Below are 16,485 nucleotides of genomic sequence, written 5' to 3' on the forward strand. Positions count from 1 at the left end.
CCATTGAAAGGAGACCCGAAACGTTGACTGCTCCTTTCAATGGATTCTGTCCGACCTGCTGAGTTCATCCAGCTTTTTTGTACGTCTTGGATTTATATGGATCTTTGCAGGCAAAGAAATTAGTTTAATTTGACTTCATACTGACACAAACAAAGAGCATGTTGCTATGCTGTACTGTTCTATGGTCTCTGAAATACAGCACAGATACTTCAACCTACTGTCCATGCCAACCACCAACGACCCATTTATACTATTTTCATGTTAATCCCCTATTTTTGATTCTCTCATCACTTTCATCAGTTTTTCCCAGATTCTAGATCAAATTTAGTAAAGATTATTGACAAGAAACTGGTATTAATTTTATGAATCTTAAATGATGTATTTGAATTTGATTTTGAATTACAATATCAATTTCAGAGAGAGTCATAGAACAATAAATTCTCTTCAGTGAGTCCATGCCTACCATGGTGTCCACCAATCTAATCCCAATTCCCTGCATTCAGCACACATCATTCTAACCCCTGCCCTCAAAGTACCAATTTTGATGAATTGTATTAAAAGTGTCTGTCTTTTGGACCTATTTTTGTGCACAGCCCTTTGACTGTTTGTATGTTTGTGGAGTCAATATTGGAACAGGACACTGTACAATCCAACATGACTGCAAGATCTAAAACTGAACAGACACTTGTCAACATTCTCAGTCTCTGGGTCTGTGTCTTTATCTGCACCTTTCTGGCATTTTAAGTATATATAATTAGGGTCTACTTCATAACCATGGAGTTATGTCACACCATGTGACTTCATAATGAAAACCATAACAACCCAGAGACAAGTGGAGTGGACAAAGCACAGCAAAGAGGTGCAAAATGCTTGTTTTTTTTTCTGAGCGAATTAAATTGTAAGTATTTGCACACAAGAGTGTTCATCAAACTTTCCAAATCTAGAAGATAACTGGAAAGAGAACTGGAAATCCAGTGTAAAGGAACAGTGTTATTGAATGGAGGGAAAGAACAATCAGAGGGGAAAGAAACTGTCACCTATCAGGAGGTTTCATTCTGATTGTGATAAAGTGAACAAGGACAACTTTAACTGATGACCAGGCACTGAATGCTTCTGGTCAATAAGTGCCTTCAGATTGATCAGCAGTACATTTGAACCTAGGATGAAAATTATTGAAATATGTAGAACAGCTTGGGGTTAGAGTACTGAAAGATAACATCAGTTAGCAAGAAGATACTAATGATTTATGCAATATCGAACTGAGCAACTTTGGTCTTCCGGTCTCAGGCTGTGAAAAGACATCTAAAATGTACAGTAGTGCAAAATCATTCTCAGTTGCCTTGTTGAAAATGGCTGAAGATGAAGATGAAAGTTGTCAGCAGAAAATATCAGACACTCTCCACACACTGGGGTGTCATCATCCAGAAACAGTATTAATCACCTGTCATGACTACCTATCATATGGGAGCATTCAGACAGCTCCACAGGGAGTTATAGTCTTGGAGACCATGACTAGGATTATCAAAGACACCCTTAACCAAATTAGCCAGACAGTAGCAGAGCAACTTATCTCTTTAGCTGTACAGTGGATGACAATGGCAGAAGCCAAAGCTGAGATCCAGGAAGTTGCAAGCAATCTCTTGTCTGCCATGAGCTTCAGGTTTATAAATGAAATTATCCAACTGATGATGGAGAATTTCAAACAGGGCTACCTTCCTCACATGTACAAGGTGAAGACACTGACCAAAATATCGACAGAAAATGTGTATGGGATAGTGCCCTTTCTCAAAGCTATCTTAACTACCATGATTCCAGTTCTTATTAAAATTAGAGAGGATGATCTGAAGTCTGTGTTTGCCTCAGCAATGGGTAGTTTCAGCAAGAGCATCCTAATCTACCTAGGAAATAGTGAAAAAGGTACAGACCCTATGATCACAAAAAAGACTTTCTCTACCGAAATCAGCATCATCTACAGTTTGTTGTTCAATGTGTGGCTTGAGAAGGAGCCCTCCAGGTTCAACATCCCCACAGTCGAAGCTCTTGGCTATGTCAGCAATCTACTCCCCAAGGACAAAATACAGGAAGAGCTACCCAAGTTAATTCTAGGCATCTTGTCTCTCTATGAGAAACAAGTGGGGCATTTTTCCATCACAGTGTGCCTTTGTCAGCTATTGGAAATAGCAACAAAAATGAGGCATCCCAGGCTGAAACCACTGATGGACAATCTACTCAACAGTCTTCACCACCAGATCTGTCTATCAGGGTATCTTAATAACCAACTTGTCACAAAGAGCTACACTGCGGCCCTTGACTGTTTCACAATTCTAGCATCAATTTATACTGATTCAGTGATTAACTTTCTCTTTGGGAAATTAGAAAACATTGATCAGCAAGTAAGAGCAGGAACACTTAACGTGTTGAGACACCTCATCTGCTCCCTTTCCTCAGAGCTGGAGGGACAGAAGACAAGGATCGTGGATGCAATTAAGCCAATCCTTCTGGAGAGCACCACCAATATGGAGAAGAAGCAGGTTGTTCAAGTAATATCTGTCATGGCCCAACAAGGATACCTTGAGCCTGAGGGAGGTGAGATAATGGTGGAATTCCTTGTCAGGCAGTGCACTACACCCATTGATTCAAGGACCCCAATAGCCAGCCATCATACAGATCAGGCTACAGATGAAGATTTAGTTTCAATATGTGAAACAGTGATGTATATTATCACAGATATTGTGAAAATGGAACCTGTTCTCTGGCCATTCTTATTGGGATATGTCACCAAAACTCAGTATAGCAACTCTTTAACAACAATCTGCAATTGTATAACACAAATTGCAAAAAGGAAACTACAAACAAGCAGTGATAGGTTTGTACTAACTTATGAAGACAATGGCAATCTCTCGAAAGCACAGGCACTTTTGGCCCGACTCCTCCTTGCGTCTTGTTGCCCGTATCAAGGAGGAGGCCGAGGAGCTGCTGCACTACGGCTGCTGCAAGTCCTGAGTTTCAGTATCCACCCAGCGATAATGCCAGAGTGGGAGGAGCAACTTCCATCATTAGCTGACTACTTACTGGAGCATTCAGAGGGATCTCTACCACAGCAGGAATGGGAAGAGAAACTGTTGCTATTTTTGTCTCGAACCCTGAATACCATTGACGATGAGGGATGGACGAGCAAGCTGAGTGATGAAATGTGCAAACAGATTGACACTGAGCCCTGTTGCCCACAAGAGAAGGCTTTCCTCTATAAATCTCTTGGGACGGTACTTCATCAGGTGCCCAGTAAGAACATAAAGGAGGAGCTTTGCCTAATGCTACAGAGTGTGCAGCACAGTGAGTGTATCGAAAGAGAGGGTGTGGCAATCGCCATTGGACTTTGTGCTATGACCCACTTTGATGATACCCTTGCTAGCCTGGAGGAGTTTGCACAATCCAGTAGATTGAAGAATGTGAGTAATTTCTTCAATATTCTTCGAGATAAGCCTGATGTGAATGGGGATAAAGTCAAGAGCACATTAGCTCTCTGCTATGGGAACATAGCACTCTACGCACCTCAGGAACTAGCTGTCTCCAGAATCGAGACCCACATTCTGCCAGCTGTGATAAGCCACTTCAATTCTTGTAGACAAGGTGTACAGCTTGAATCCAGAGATCTCACATTGAAGCTCAGCCTGATAAAAGCTGTGACTCTGATAGCTAGATCCCTACTTTCACATCACCAAATAACTCCCTTCAACTTCAGCAGGAAAGGGGAGCTCCTGAGACACATGCAGCAGCTCATTGAGGCTGAGCCACCAGACCTGCTACACACCCCTATTAGACAACTAGCAATGAAGGCCTGCGCATACCTTGTACAACTACACACTGAATCAAACCAAGCTGACACCTCACAGCTAATTCAAACCTGCTTGATGAGCACATTCAACTTGGTGCCTCCTGAGTTAAAGGGTAGTGATATGGATGATAGCACCAAGGAGATTTCAATACTTTTTAACCAAACCATGACTGCTCTGCAAGAACTTCTAAAACAAATTTTACTTCAGGACCTGACCTCTGAGGGTCTTCAGATGATATTCATACATCTGGAAGAGTGGATCATATCAAGGGAGAACTATAAGAGAGAGAGAGCAATGAGCACTGCATTAGAACTGCTGAAATATTACTTGCAAGCCTTCTATGTTAACAAGAGCACACCACTAAAAAACCTGGGGTCTCTGATTGGAGAATTGATGCCACGCTGTGCGGATCCATCACTAGCCGTGGGGCAGATGGCCACAGACAGCTTGCACATCATCCTGACCATTCAGCTATTATATGAGAGCAGCAACCTAGATGAACATCACGAGGATCTTGAGCTTCTGAAAGCAGTCAAAAAACAATTAGTAAATCGCAACAATTCCATTTTGTTCCAAGCGTGTTGTCAGATCACAGAGGTCATCTCCAAGTGTTTGCCCCATGACCAGTTGGGCAATTTGCTCTTTACACTCTTTAAAAGATTGACTGACCAACACCTTAGTTGTTCCAGTGCAGCAGTCATCCTTATGAAAACCATTATGCAAAGACGTGGCAGTGAACTTTGGGACCAGATCTCAGAAATCATTGACTTCCTGAGGGCTTCACTACAGTGTGTTCTTTATGAGGCAGTGAAACTTTCAATTCTACACAGCATTGCCATTCTTGCCTCACATAACCCAGCAAAAGTTGTGTCCTGTCTCCTCACCTACCTCACTCAAATTACTTCAGACAAGTACATCAGAGATATTTGGAGCTCACTTGCCAAGGAGAGACAATGTGCCATACTGACGATGACAGAACTATTGGATACACTACACAAACAGCTGTGCTCTGGAGAAAAGAAGGCCTGTTCTACAAGAGAGAGCCCGACTCAACCATCTGTCCTTGAGTCTCTAGCACCCGTGTGTGCATTGTATGAGATGATAACTACACCAGAGTCTAAAGAAACTGTAATCAAGTTATTCCCCCAATTATTCAGCACCCTGCTTATCTACCACTGCTCCTTCGTCAATGTGCGCTTGCCCAAGATTTTTGTTCCCCATCACAATTCGAAGCAGAGAGAATTCACTGCTGAGCCTCAGACACCCAGCAGCCAAGATGTGTGTGTGAACTGTGTGAAGATGCTTATAAAGCTGCTGGATCAGTCAAACCACAAACAAGTGATCCATTTCATGGAGGAAGTCAGAGGCTGGGACCAGATGATGGACCTACGCAAGTTCCATAGAGGAGTTATGTTGCTGGCCAAAGCAATGATCCAATATGCTATTCCTAGCCTATCCGTGATTGTAGCACAGCTCTCAGTGTTCATCCTCACAGTTCAAGACTGTCAAAAAGTCACTGTGGCTGCCTTCTTTGGAGAACTTTTAAAGTCCCCACTAGCTTTACAACTGCAGTTCACAGACATCCTAATGAACAGGTTACTTCGATGTTCACTTCACACTTCTTCAGTTGTGCAATTTCTCTGTGTCCGAGGATTGGGCAACATTACATCTGGAGGTCCCAATGACATTGAGAAATATTCTCGCCCAGTGCTGTGTGCAATGACCACACTGATGATAAGTGGGGAAAATGATAATGAAGTCCTAATGTTTGAGGTGCTGTTGTGCCTGTCAAAGTACTTAGAGCAGTTGAGAGCAAGTACCATCAGACCCTTCATACTGAAAATCTTCACTGGGATCCAACCATTCTTTGAAGCTAAATGTGATAAGGTGCGAGCTGAAGCATTTTATGTGTTGGGGAAATTGGCCAAGTGTGCAAGTAGAGATCCTAAATCTTACTTGTACCAACAATTCAATTCAAACTTAGTTTGTTTGTTGTTACATCTGAATGTAAATAGCAAGGAGGTGCACAGAGCTTGTAACTCTACCCTTCATCTGGTCATGCCTTTAATTGGTTCAGATGAGGCACTCTCAACGATTGAGAAACAATTAGGCAAGCCTATCCTGGACTATACAGATTTCTTAAGGGACATTTCTAAGCAATTAATTAAGGATTTCCCTGATAGGATCCATTCATATGTGACAGACTGTACATCCTTCTTCAATAATTCAAAAGCACAGATCCGTGCAAATGCTGTGACTCTCTCAGCCTTCTTTTTCCAATCTTTGGAACCATGTTCCCGACCTGTCCAGAAAGCCAGTTGGTGGAAAAAGCACATACACAACAGCAGAGGTGGACCCTCTAACTGAGTCAACATAGATCTCCACCTCCCTTTGTTGCTTCTCTTGCTTCTGTCCTTTGCTTTTCACCTAATTATATCCTCAGCTTTTTGTCAGAGATGAATTGCTGCTTGCTTCAGAAAGCTGTTTTGGAAATTCCGTTATTATAAATAAACTAAAATGTACTGTTCTAATTATTGTTTGATCTTCAAAATGTGCCTGTTAAGGTGTTTTCTTGGGTTATGCAATATAGACAATAGACAATAGACAGTAGGTGCAGTAGGCCATTCGGCCCTTCTAGCCAGCACCACCATTCGCTGTGATCATGGCTGATCATACACAATCAGTACCCCATTCCTGCCCTCTCCCCATATCCCTTGACCCCGCTATCTATGAGAGCTGTATCTAACTCTCTCTTGAATGCATCCAGAGAGTTGGCCTCCACTGCCTTCTGGGGCAGAGCATTCCACATATCCACCACTCTCTGGGTGAAAAAGTTTTTCCGCATCTCTGTTCTAAATGGTCTACCCCCTATTCTTAAACTGTGGTCTCTAGTTCTGGACTCACCCATCAGCGGGAACATGCTTCCTGCCTCCAGTGTGTCCAATCCCTTAATAATCTTATATGTTTCAATCAGATCCCCCCTCATCCGTCTAAATTCCAGTGTATACAAGCCCAGTCGCTCCAATCTTTCAACATATGACAGTCCCGCCATTCTGGGAATTAACCTTGTGAACCTACGCTGCACTCCCTCAATAGCAAGAATGTCCTTCCTCAAATTTGGAGACCAAAACTGCACACAATACTCCAGGTGGGGTCTCACCAGGGCCCTGTACAGCTGCAGAAGGACCCCTTTACTCCCATACTCAATTCCTCTTGTTATAAAAGCCAGCATGCCATTAGCTTTCTTCACTGCCTGCTGTACCTGCATGCTTGTTTTCATTGACTGATGTACAAGAACACCTAGATCTCGTTGTACTTCCCCTTTTCCTAACTTGACTCCATTTAGATAGTAATCTGCCTTCCTGTTCTTGCCACCAAAGTGGATAACCTCACAGTTATCCACATTAAACTGTATCTGCCATACATTTGCCCACTCACCCAACCTGTCCAAGTCACCCTGCATTCTTATAACATCCTCCTGACATTTCACTCTGCCACCCAGCTTTGTGTCATCAGCAAATTTGCTAATGTTACTTTTAATCCCCTCATCTAAATCATTAAACAGCTGCAGTCCCAGCACCGAACCTTGCGGTACCCCACTGGTCACAGCCTGCCATTCCGAAAGGGACCCGTTAATCGCTACTCTTTGTTTCCTGTCAGCCAGCCAATTTTCAATCCATGTCAGTACTCTTCCCCCAATACCATGTGCCCTAATTTTGCCCACTAATCTCCTATGTGGGATTTTATCAAAAGCTTTCTGGAAGTCCAGGTACACTACATCCACTGGCTCTCCCTTGTCATTTTCCATTAGCAAATATTAGCTTCAATAGCAACCAATCTTTAGATCTGACTGTGGATTGTAGATAGAGTTTAACATGCAGCTCAGAACAATGGTCTTCCTGGGGCTGTAGATTGCAAACCAGGAAACACCCAATTGACCTGAGATGTCTGCATCTGCATGAATGATACACTTATTACTCTGATACACTTATTTTGGATGTATTGGTCGAGATGTTTCAAATTTATATGTAACTCAAAAGAAGCATTATGAATGCATTGTAATTATATAAAAATTGTCCTGCTGTTACCTTTGAACTTTAGCATATAAACATGTGATGAAACATTGGGTCAGGGAGTCTCTGGAGTGACTCAAAATACCGTCAGCTTTTGTGTGCTGAATAAAGACTTTTATACTACCAGCTGTATGTCTCTCTAGTGGCTTTCGTTGATAGTCACAACATTTGAGGGGCTCGTCCGGGATATGCTATTAATCAATCATGTGGCCAGTGTTCTCAACAGTCTAGTGGGTGAGTTTTTTTAAGATGAGGACCCATGCTTAGATCTGTTCAGGGCAACGATCACAGGATCAAGAGGTATCACAAACATGGCAGAGAGCTGAACTGGTAGATGTACAAGTGGTGTATGTGTATGAACTGTGTAGTAGCAGACTCATCTGCAAGTTATTTGTGTGTTTTAAGAATATGTCTGTAACCTTGGTTTAACAGTTTTAAATGCAAAGGAATACAACAGGCATTATGAGTTCAGCTGCACATTTAAGTGGAAGATTGCAGAGTACCTGCTCTGTAGTTTAAGTGTATACCGTACAATTATTCATCATTTATATTTTGCGTAGTGTGGAAATTAGTGAGGAAGAGGTTTAACCCAGACACATCTGTTGAGATGGTGCCTATTGAGGTAAGGCAACATCGGGTCGAAAACCCTGAAGACCTGAGCCAGCCCTTGACCCATCCATGAGCCCTTCATCCCCAGGGTGAAGTAGATTTAATTTGGCTTTTTCTGACACTGATCAACATAAAAAACTCAAAAGTGAAATCATATCTCTACAAAGTGCTGTAAATTAATTACAAATATAAAACAAAAAATAATTGATTACATAAGTATTCACCCCCCCCCCCCATGACATACCAAATCATCACTGTTGCTGCTAATTGGCTTTAGAAGTCACATAATTAGTTAAATGGATATCTGTTTTGGAGACCTGTGTATAGTCAAGGTGTTTCAATTGATTAAAGTAAAAATACACCTGTATCAGGAAGGTCTAACTACTGGTGAGTCAGTATCCTGGCAAAAACTACACTATGAAGACAAAAGAACACACTGCACAATTCTGCAAAAGGTTATTGAAAAGCACAAATCAGAAGATGGAAACAAGAAAATTTCCAAGTCACTGAATATCCCTTGAAGTAGTTAAGTTAATCATCAAGAAATGGAAAGAATATGGCACAGCTGTAAATTTGCCTAGAGCAGGCCATCATCAAAAACTGAGTAACTATGACCTATGACAACTCTGAAGGAGTTAAAAGCTTCAGTGGCTGAGATGGGAAAGACTGCGCACGTAACAACTGTTGCCTGAGCACTGCTTTATGAGAGAGTGGCAAAAAGAGAGCCACTATTGAAAGAATCTCACAGGAAATCTCAGCTAGAGTTTGCTAGAAGACATGTGGAAGACTCCTGAAGTCAGCTGGAAGAAGGATCTATGGTCTGATGAAAACAAATTTGAGCTTTTTGGCCATCAGACTAAATGCTATGTTTGGCCACATCAAAAACACACCATCCCTACCATGAAGCATGGTGGCAGCTATATCATGCTGTGAGAAGGCCCTGGAAAGCTTAGGAAGGTAGAGGGTAAAATGAACACAGCAAAATACAGGGAATCCCTGGAGGAACCCCTGATGCAGTCTGCATGAAAATTGTGATTTGGGAGAGTTGGTTTCCAGCTGGACAATGACCCCAAGCATAAAGCCAACACTACACAGGAATGGCTTAAAAACAACAAAGTTAATGTCCTGGAGTGGCCAAGTCAGAGTCCAGGCCTCAATCCTATTGAGAATTTGTGGGTGGACTTGAAAACTGCTGTTCACTCACTTTCCCCATGCAATCTAACAGAGCTTGAGCAGTTTTGTAATGAAGAATGGGGAAAAGTTGTAGTGCCCAGATGTCCAGAGCTGGTAGAGACCTATCCACACAGACTGAAGGCTGTGATTCCTGCCAAAAGTGCATCTACTAAATATTGACTTGAAGGAGGTGAATACCTATGCAATTTTGCGTTTTGTATTTGTAATTAATTTAGATCACTTTGTAGAGATCTGTTTTCACTTTAACATGGAAGAGTCTTTTTCTGTTGATCAGTATCAAGAAAAACCAAATCTGGGTCCTTTGGTTCCTCCCACAGTCCAAAGACATACTAGTGGTTAATTGGTCATTGTACATTGTTCTGTGATTAGCCTAGCGTTAAATCAGGTGTTGCTAGGTGGCATGGCTCGAAGGGCCAGAAGGCCCTACTCCACACAGTATCTCTAAATAAAATAAAATAAAATAAATAAATCCACTGTGATTAAATATTGTAACATAATAAAACATGAAAATTTCCAAGGGGGTGAATACTTTTTATAGGGACTGTATGCATGTATGCAGCTGAAAGACAGTGGTGATTAACACTCATTTGGGGCATGTTGGTGTGAAGATCTAGGTGTTTGAAAATTATATACAACTCAAAGGATGAACTATGAATGCACTGTAACCATCAAAATTGTACTACTGTTATCTTTGAACTTTAGCATATAAAAATATGATGTAATGTTGGTCAGGGAGCCTCTCTCCAGAGTTACAAATGCTGTCAGCTTGTGTATACTGAATAAATACTACCACAAGCTGCGTGTCTCTCCAGTGGCTTTCGCTGACTATCACAACAGTGCCTATCCCTTTGGCACAAGTGGAAATTAAACTTCCCGATTCTCAAGCATGATCCTAAATTAGAGATAAACTCTGACACACAATCTTCCAAATGTTCACCGTACTGGTGGTCAAGTTGAGTTTATTGTCATGTGCACAAGCACGGCGAGGTACAATGAAGTTTGCTTCATTGCCTCCTCTATTGCCGTGATGAGGTCAAACTTTAGTTGGAGGAACAACATCTCATATACGGTCTGGGTAGTCTCCAGCCCCTTGGTATGAACATCGAATTCTCCAACTTCCGATAATTTCCTTCCTTTCCCTTCCCCCATCCCACCTTCACTTTGTCTCCTCTCCTAGCCACCTATCACCTCTCATGACTCTGCCTTCTTCTACTACCCATAGTGCTTTCCCCTTAGATTCCTTCTTCACCTCTCCTGCCTATCCCCTCCCTGCTTCCCCTCCCCCACCCCTTGATCTTTCCTCTGATTGGTTTTCCACCCTCCCACCACCTACTTTATAGGACCCCTGCCCCCTCCTTCTTTAGTCCCGATGAAGGGTCTCGACCTGAAACGTTGGCTGCTTCTTTCAACAGATGCTGCCTGACCTGTTGAGTTCATCCAGCTTTTTAGTACATCTTGTTTTGACCACAGCATCTGCAATGTACTTTGTGATTATTATGAAGTTTGCTTGCAGCACAATCAGAAGCACCTAAGCACAGATAATATAAACTATACATAAAATTCTACCATACAGTGATTGCTGCAGTAATTCCTGATGTTTTGACATCTTAGTAGCCTAGTAAGCTGGGGGTGTGAATAGAATTCTAAGTATATAACTAGAGTGGAATCTAAGTGATTTTTTTCTACAGCCAAAGACATGGTGTGCTATGTTTCAGCTTGTTCTGAGAAGCTGAAATTTAATAGCAAAAAAACCAAGTTCTATTTTCTACACTTTAAGCTCACTGGGTTCACTGAAAAATTATACTGCTGTGTAACTTGTAAAATAAAATAAAAGTGTGCAGGAGTACTAACAGGAAAAAAAAGTCAAATAAATCTGCACACTTAGCATCAGCGAAGTCCTGAGGATGCCAGATTATCGTATCTGTAAAAAACTGCTCCCATGCTTGAATGCACAAAGACCTGTGTAAGCAAGGAAGAATCAAACCTATCTTGAAAACTTCTGTCTTGGTGTTTGGCTGCTTTTCCTGTATACACTCTATCACAAATGCTCAATTTGATTGGGTTTAACTGTGGCCATTGTGGGATTCTGGAATATTAAACTGACAGTGCTGTTCTGTTCAAAGACAAGGCCTTACTTCAAAAGGCAAGCCTGCAGCTCCAGACCTCCTCACACGCCTCGCGGTCTCAGTGCTCCTGGTCCCCTCTGCCTCTGGACAGGATCTGGCTTTGTTAAATCCCTGCAGTAGGTAGATAACGTGTAATATCAAATCCATGTGGGGAACATGCATTCCGGCAATGTCCAATCTATAGCAAAAAGTTCAGAATATGGCACGTCAACACCCTCATAGGCAGTCTTAACAATGAGAGACCTGAACTTTCCTCTACCAGTGTAGTTCAAGAACTCAGATGCAACCAATTCCCTCAAATGGTCCATGAACCTTTTGATTTTTTTCCATTATCTCTGCAAGAAATTAATTACATTGACTAATGAACCCACCCACGTCTTTGGGATGTGGGAGAAAACCACGTGGTCACAGAGAGAATGTGCAGTCTCTACACAGCATTCGAGATTAAGATTGAACCCAGGACACTAGAACTGTGAGGTGAGGGCACTGATTGGGTGCCACATCTGAGAAGACAGAAGTGGCACAGCCTCCCCTCTATAGACTCTATGTTTTTTACTGCCTCAGCAAAGCAGAATCAGAATCGGAATTGGGTTTATTATCACTGACGTATTTTGTGAAATTTGTTGTTTTGTGGCAGCTGTACAGTGCAATTAATAAAAAATTACTGTAAGCTACAAGAAATATGAAAATGTAGTGAAAAAAGAGCAAAAAAAAAGAGGTAGAGTTCATGTTTTCACCGTTCATTCAAAGATCTGATGGTAGAAGGGAAGAAACTGTTCCTAAAATGTTGAGTCAAGCTCCTGTACCTCCACCCTGATGGTATTAATGAGAAGAAGGCATGCTTTGGATTGTGAGGGTCCTTAGTGATGGCATCAACTTTTGAAGATGTCCTTGATGGTAGAGAGGTTAGTACCTATGATGGAGCTGGCTGAGTTTGAAACCTTCTGCAAGTTTTTCCAATTCTGTGTATTGGTGCCTCCATACCAGATAGTGATGCAACCAGTCAAAGTATTCTCCTCAAACTCCTAATGAAATACAGCCACTGGTGTGTTCATTCGTAGTTGCATTAATACGAATGCCTATGTATAGAGATAGATTTTCCAAGTTGTTGACACCAGAAACTTAAAAGCTGTTTGCCCTTTCTGCTGCTGTGTTCTCACAGCTTTTGAGATGTATTTAGTCAATCACTCAAGAGAGTAGAGCAGTGAGCTAAGTACACATCCTTGAAATGCACCTATGTTGATGGTCGGAGAGGATAACTACCGTCTCCTGATGAAGTCAAGGATCCAGTTGCAGAGAGGAGTACAGAGGCCCCAGTTTTGAGGGGATGATGCCATTGAATTCTGAGCTGTAATCATTAAACAACAGCTTGATGTAGGTATTGCTGTTGTCTAAGTGGTCCAAGGCTGAGTGAGATTGCATCCGCTGTAGAGCTATTGCAGCAGTAGGCAAATTGTAGCAGGTCTAGGTCCTTGCTTAGGCAGGAGGTAATTCTAGCCATGACCAACTTCTCAAAGCATTTCATCATAGTAGATGTGAGTGCTACTGGGCGATAGTCCTTCAGGCAGCTCACCTTGCTCTTCTTGGATAATGGTATGATTGATGTTCTTTTGAAGCAGGTGCTCTGACAACAGCAATGAGAGTTTGAAGATGCCTTGAACACTTCAACTAGTTGACTGGCAGATTTTCAGCAGCCTACCAGTTACACCATCGGGGCTTGCCAGGGTTCACCCACTTGAAAGATGTTCTGACATCTTTCTGATGCCTCTGAGAAAGTTATCACAGCGTCACCAGATGCTGCAGGGATTAGCACAGTTATAGTTTCTAACATAATCAACATTATGTTAGTAGGTTTTGCACATAAGCAACCAACATAATCAAAGACATCATCCACCCTTTACATTCTCTCTTCATCCTTCTTCCATCAAGCAGAAAATACAAAAGGCTGAAAGCAGATATCACCAGGTTCAAGGACTGTTTTGCCCCAGTGCTACAAGACTATTATATAGTTTTCTAGAATAACAAGTTAGATTCCTGACCTCACAATCTACCTCGTTTTGATCTCGTACCTTATTGCTTACCTGCACTACATTTTCTCTGTAGCTGTTACACTTTATTCTGCATTCTGTTGTTGTTTTCTCCTGTTCTACCTCAACACACTGTGCATAATGATCTGATACATATGAACAGTGGGCAAGAAAAGCTTTCCACTATATCTTGGTACATGAGACAATAATAAACCAATTCCAATTTAAATCTGGAAAAGGAAGGCATGTCATCTACACAGAGTGAACTTCGCCATGAAGAATGAGCCAATTTAATGTCTCTGCTACTCCCTCTGAGTAATCACCCTGGTCTACATACTTGAAGGAAGCAAACTGATCCTCCTGGCTGACTTTAAGGCTACATCCACACTAGACCAGATAATTTTGAAAACGCCGGTTTTGCGTAAAAACGATAGGCGACCACACTATGCATTTTGAAAATATCTCTATCCACATTGAAATGGAGATTTCGGCGAATCTCTTCCTGCTGCACATGCGCAGGACACATCTATCGAAAACAAGCAACATGTTTGGTGTTGAATCTCGCCATAAAAGTGCGCGTTTGTGTAGTTACAGACTAGAAAAACTTAAAACAATGGACAGCTGTTGGCTCTCGCGCAGGAGAGCTTAAAACTAAAAAAAAAACAAATATTGGAGCATACAGAGGCAACCGACAGGGAGTTCACGGGCAGTATGGCCCAGCTGACAACGAACATTGAAAAACTGACTAACTCTGTTACATTAATAAAGCACCTTGTTAAATGTATAAAGCATGTCTGCATCAGTGTTATCTTGTATTTCCATACAATGTTACATTAGGCTGTTACACATCTATTGTCAGAGAAGTACTTGCATAAATATGTAAACCACCTTCATACGAGCAAGGACAGAAAACAGCAAAGTGAGTACAGTATACTTATTTATTCAGTAAGTTATGGGTCAAAGTATTTGGTGAGTACATTTCTAACTCTTCTGACTTCAGTCTCATTGTCGTCTGTTCTGAAATTGTTAGGTTGCGTTCAAGAAAATAATGAAATAGCGCGCTGCCGTCTGACAGCTTTTTCAAAAGTCTCTGGTTACTCCATCCACACTGATCTGCCCGAGCAGCATTTTCAAAAATATCCACCCTGGAAAGCGTTTCTGAAAAGCTCCAGTTTTAGGGGACAAAAATGCCGTTTTAGTATGGATGGAGGGTAAAAACAAAGAGAAAAAGCTTCGGTTACGGATTTATCCGGCGTAGTGTGAATGTAGCCTAAATCCAAAATGCAAAAACCTGATGCACAGCCTCATTGTAATGCACATTTTGTTTTAACAGAGGAAAAAACACAAGACCTCATGTCAGCATCTCCAATCTAAGCAGCAGTATCAGTTAAATTATATCAATGTTAGAGTATTATACAATGATGTCACAACAGTTGCCACTCACCCACACCCCTCCCAATTATCTCCATCAACCTGGCCCCAAAACATTACCATCAGTGAGCAGCTGCATCACTGCCTGGTTCAGAAATTGCACCACCTCAGTTCGCAAGACCCTGCAGCAGATAGTGAGGTCAACTGAGAAGATCATCAGGATCTCTCTTCATGCCATCACGGACATTTACTCTACATGCTGCATCCGCAAAACAAACGGCATTATGAAGGACCCCACGCACCCCTCATACAAGCTCTTCTCCCTCCTGCTGTCTGGGAAAAGGCACCGAAGCAAAACTATGTAATAGTTTCTTCCCCCAAGCTATCGGACTCCTCAATATCCAGAGCCTGGACTGACTCCTTACTGCCCTATTGTCCTGTTTATTATTTATTGTAATGCCTGCACTGTTTTGTGCACTTTAGGATATTCCTGGGTAGGTCTGTAGGCTAGTGTAGTTTTTTTTCTCTCTGTGTTGTTTTTTACATAGTTCAGTCTAGTTTTTGTACTGAGTCATGTAACACCATGGTCCTGAAAAACATTGTCACATTTTTACTATGCACTATACATAGCAGTTATGGTCGAAATGACAATAAAAGTGACTTGACTTGACTTGACTTGATCAACTGATCAAGTTGCAACAAGATCAATATCAAAACTCTGACAGAGCGTGAACAGTAGCTCCTCTTACACTGCACCTCACCTCTCAGACTCAGAGTATCCGCAGTGTCCAGCTTGTCCTCAAGTCTGCCATAATTGGCATGTTCATAGAAATTCTTGGCCCCTGTTGGATTAGGGTCCAGATTATTGTTGTTTTATTTCCCCTAGTAATTTTAGCTTTCTTTACATTTGCTTATAATTATAATTATAATTATAATTATAGGCCAGTTAACCTGACTTCAGTGGTTGAGATGTTGGATTTAGGATAAGGTTTTCGATTGTTGGAAGCACATGATGAAGTAGGTTAAAGTTGGCATGATTTCCTTATGGGGAAATCTTCCTTTATCAATCCTTTTTATCAAGTTTAAAATAGATGAACATTACAATGATAGTGATACAAAGATATCCGGATTACAATAATAACAGTTAATGTAACGGTAACGGTTAAACAGAATCCGAGTAACATGTATAATCTAAACCTCCCAATCTCTTAGTAACTAAACATGAAAAAGATTCAAAGAAAAAAAGATT

General features: G+C 41.6%; 1 protein-coding gene across 1 annotated transcript; it reads left to right on the forward strand.

Annotated features, from left to right (window-relative positions):
- Positions 1-1,595: 1,595 nt before the first annotated feature.
- Positions 1,596-13,038, forward strand: LOC132397528 (maestro heat-like repeat-containing protein family member 1). The gene is made up of 2 exons (XM_059976359.1): positions 1,596-5,772; positions 13,001-13,038. The coding sequence occupies exons 1-2, from the start codon at positions 1,596-1,598 to the stop codon at positions 13,036-13,038; spliced, it is 4,215 nt and encodes a 1,404-aa protein (XP_059832342.1).
- The last annotated feature ends 3,447 nt before the right edge of the window (positions 13,039-16,485 follow it).

This window comes from Hypanus sabinus, chromosome 7 (genome assembly GCF_030144855.1).
Source record: "Hypanus sabinus isolate sHypSab1 chromosome 7, sHypSab1.hap1, whole genome shotgun sequence".
NCBI lineage: Eukaryota > Metazoa > Chordata > Chondrichthyes > Myliobatiformes > Dasyatidae > Hypanus > Hypanus sabinus.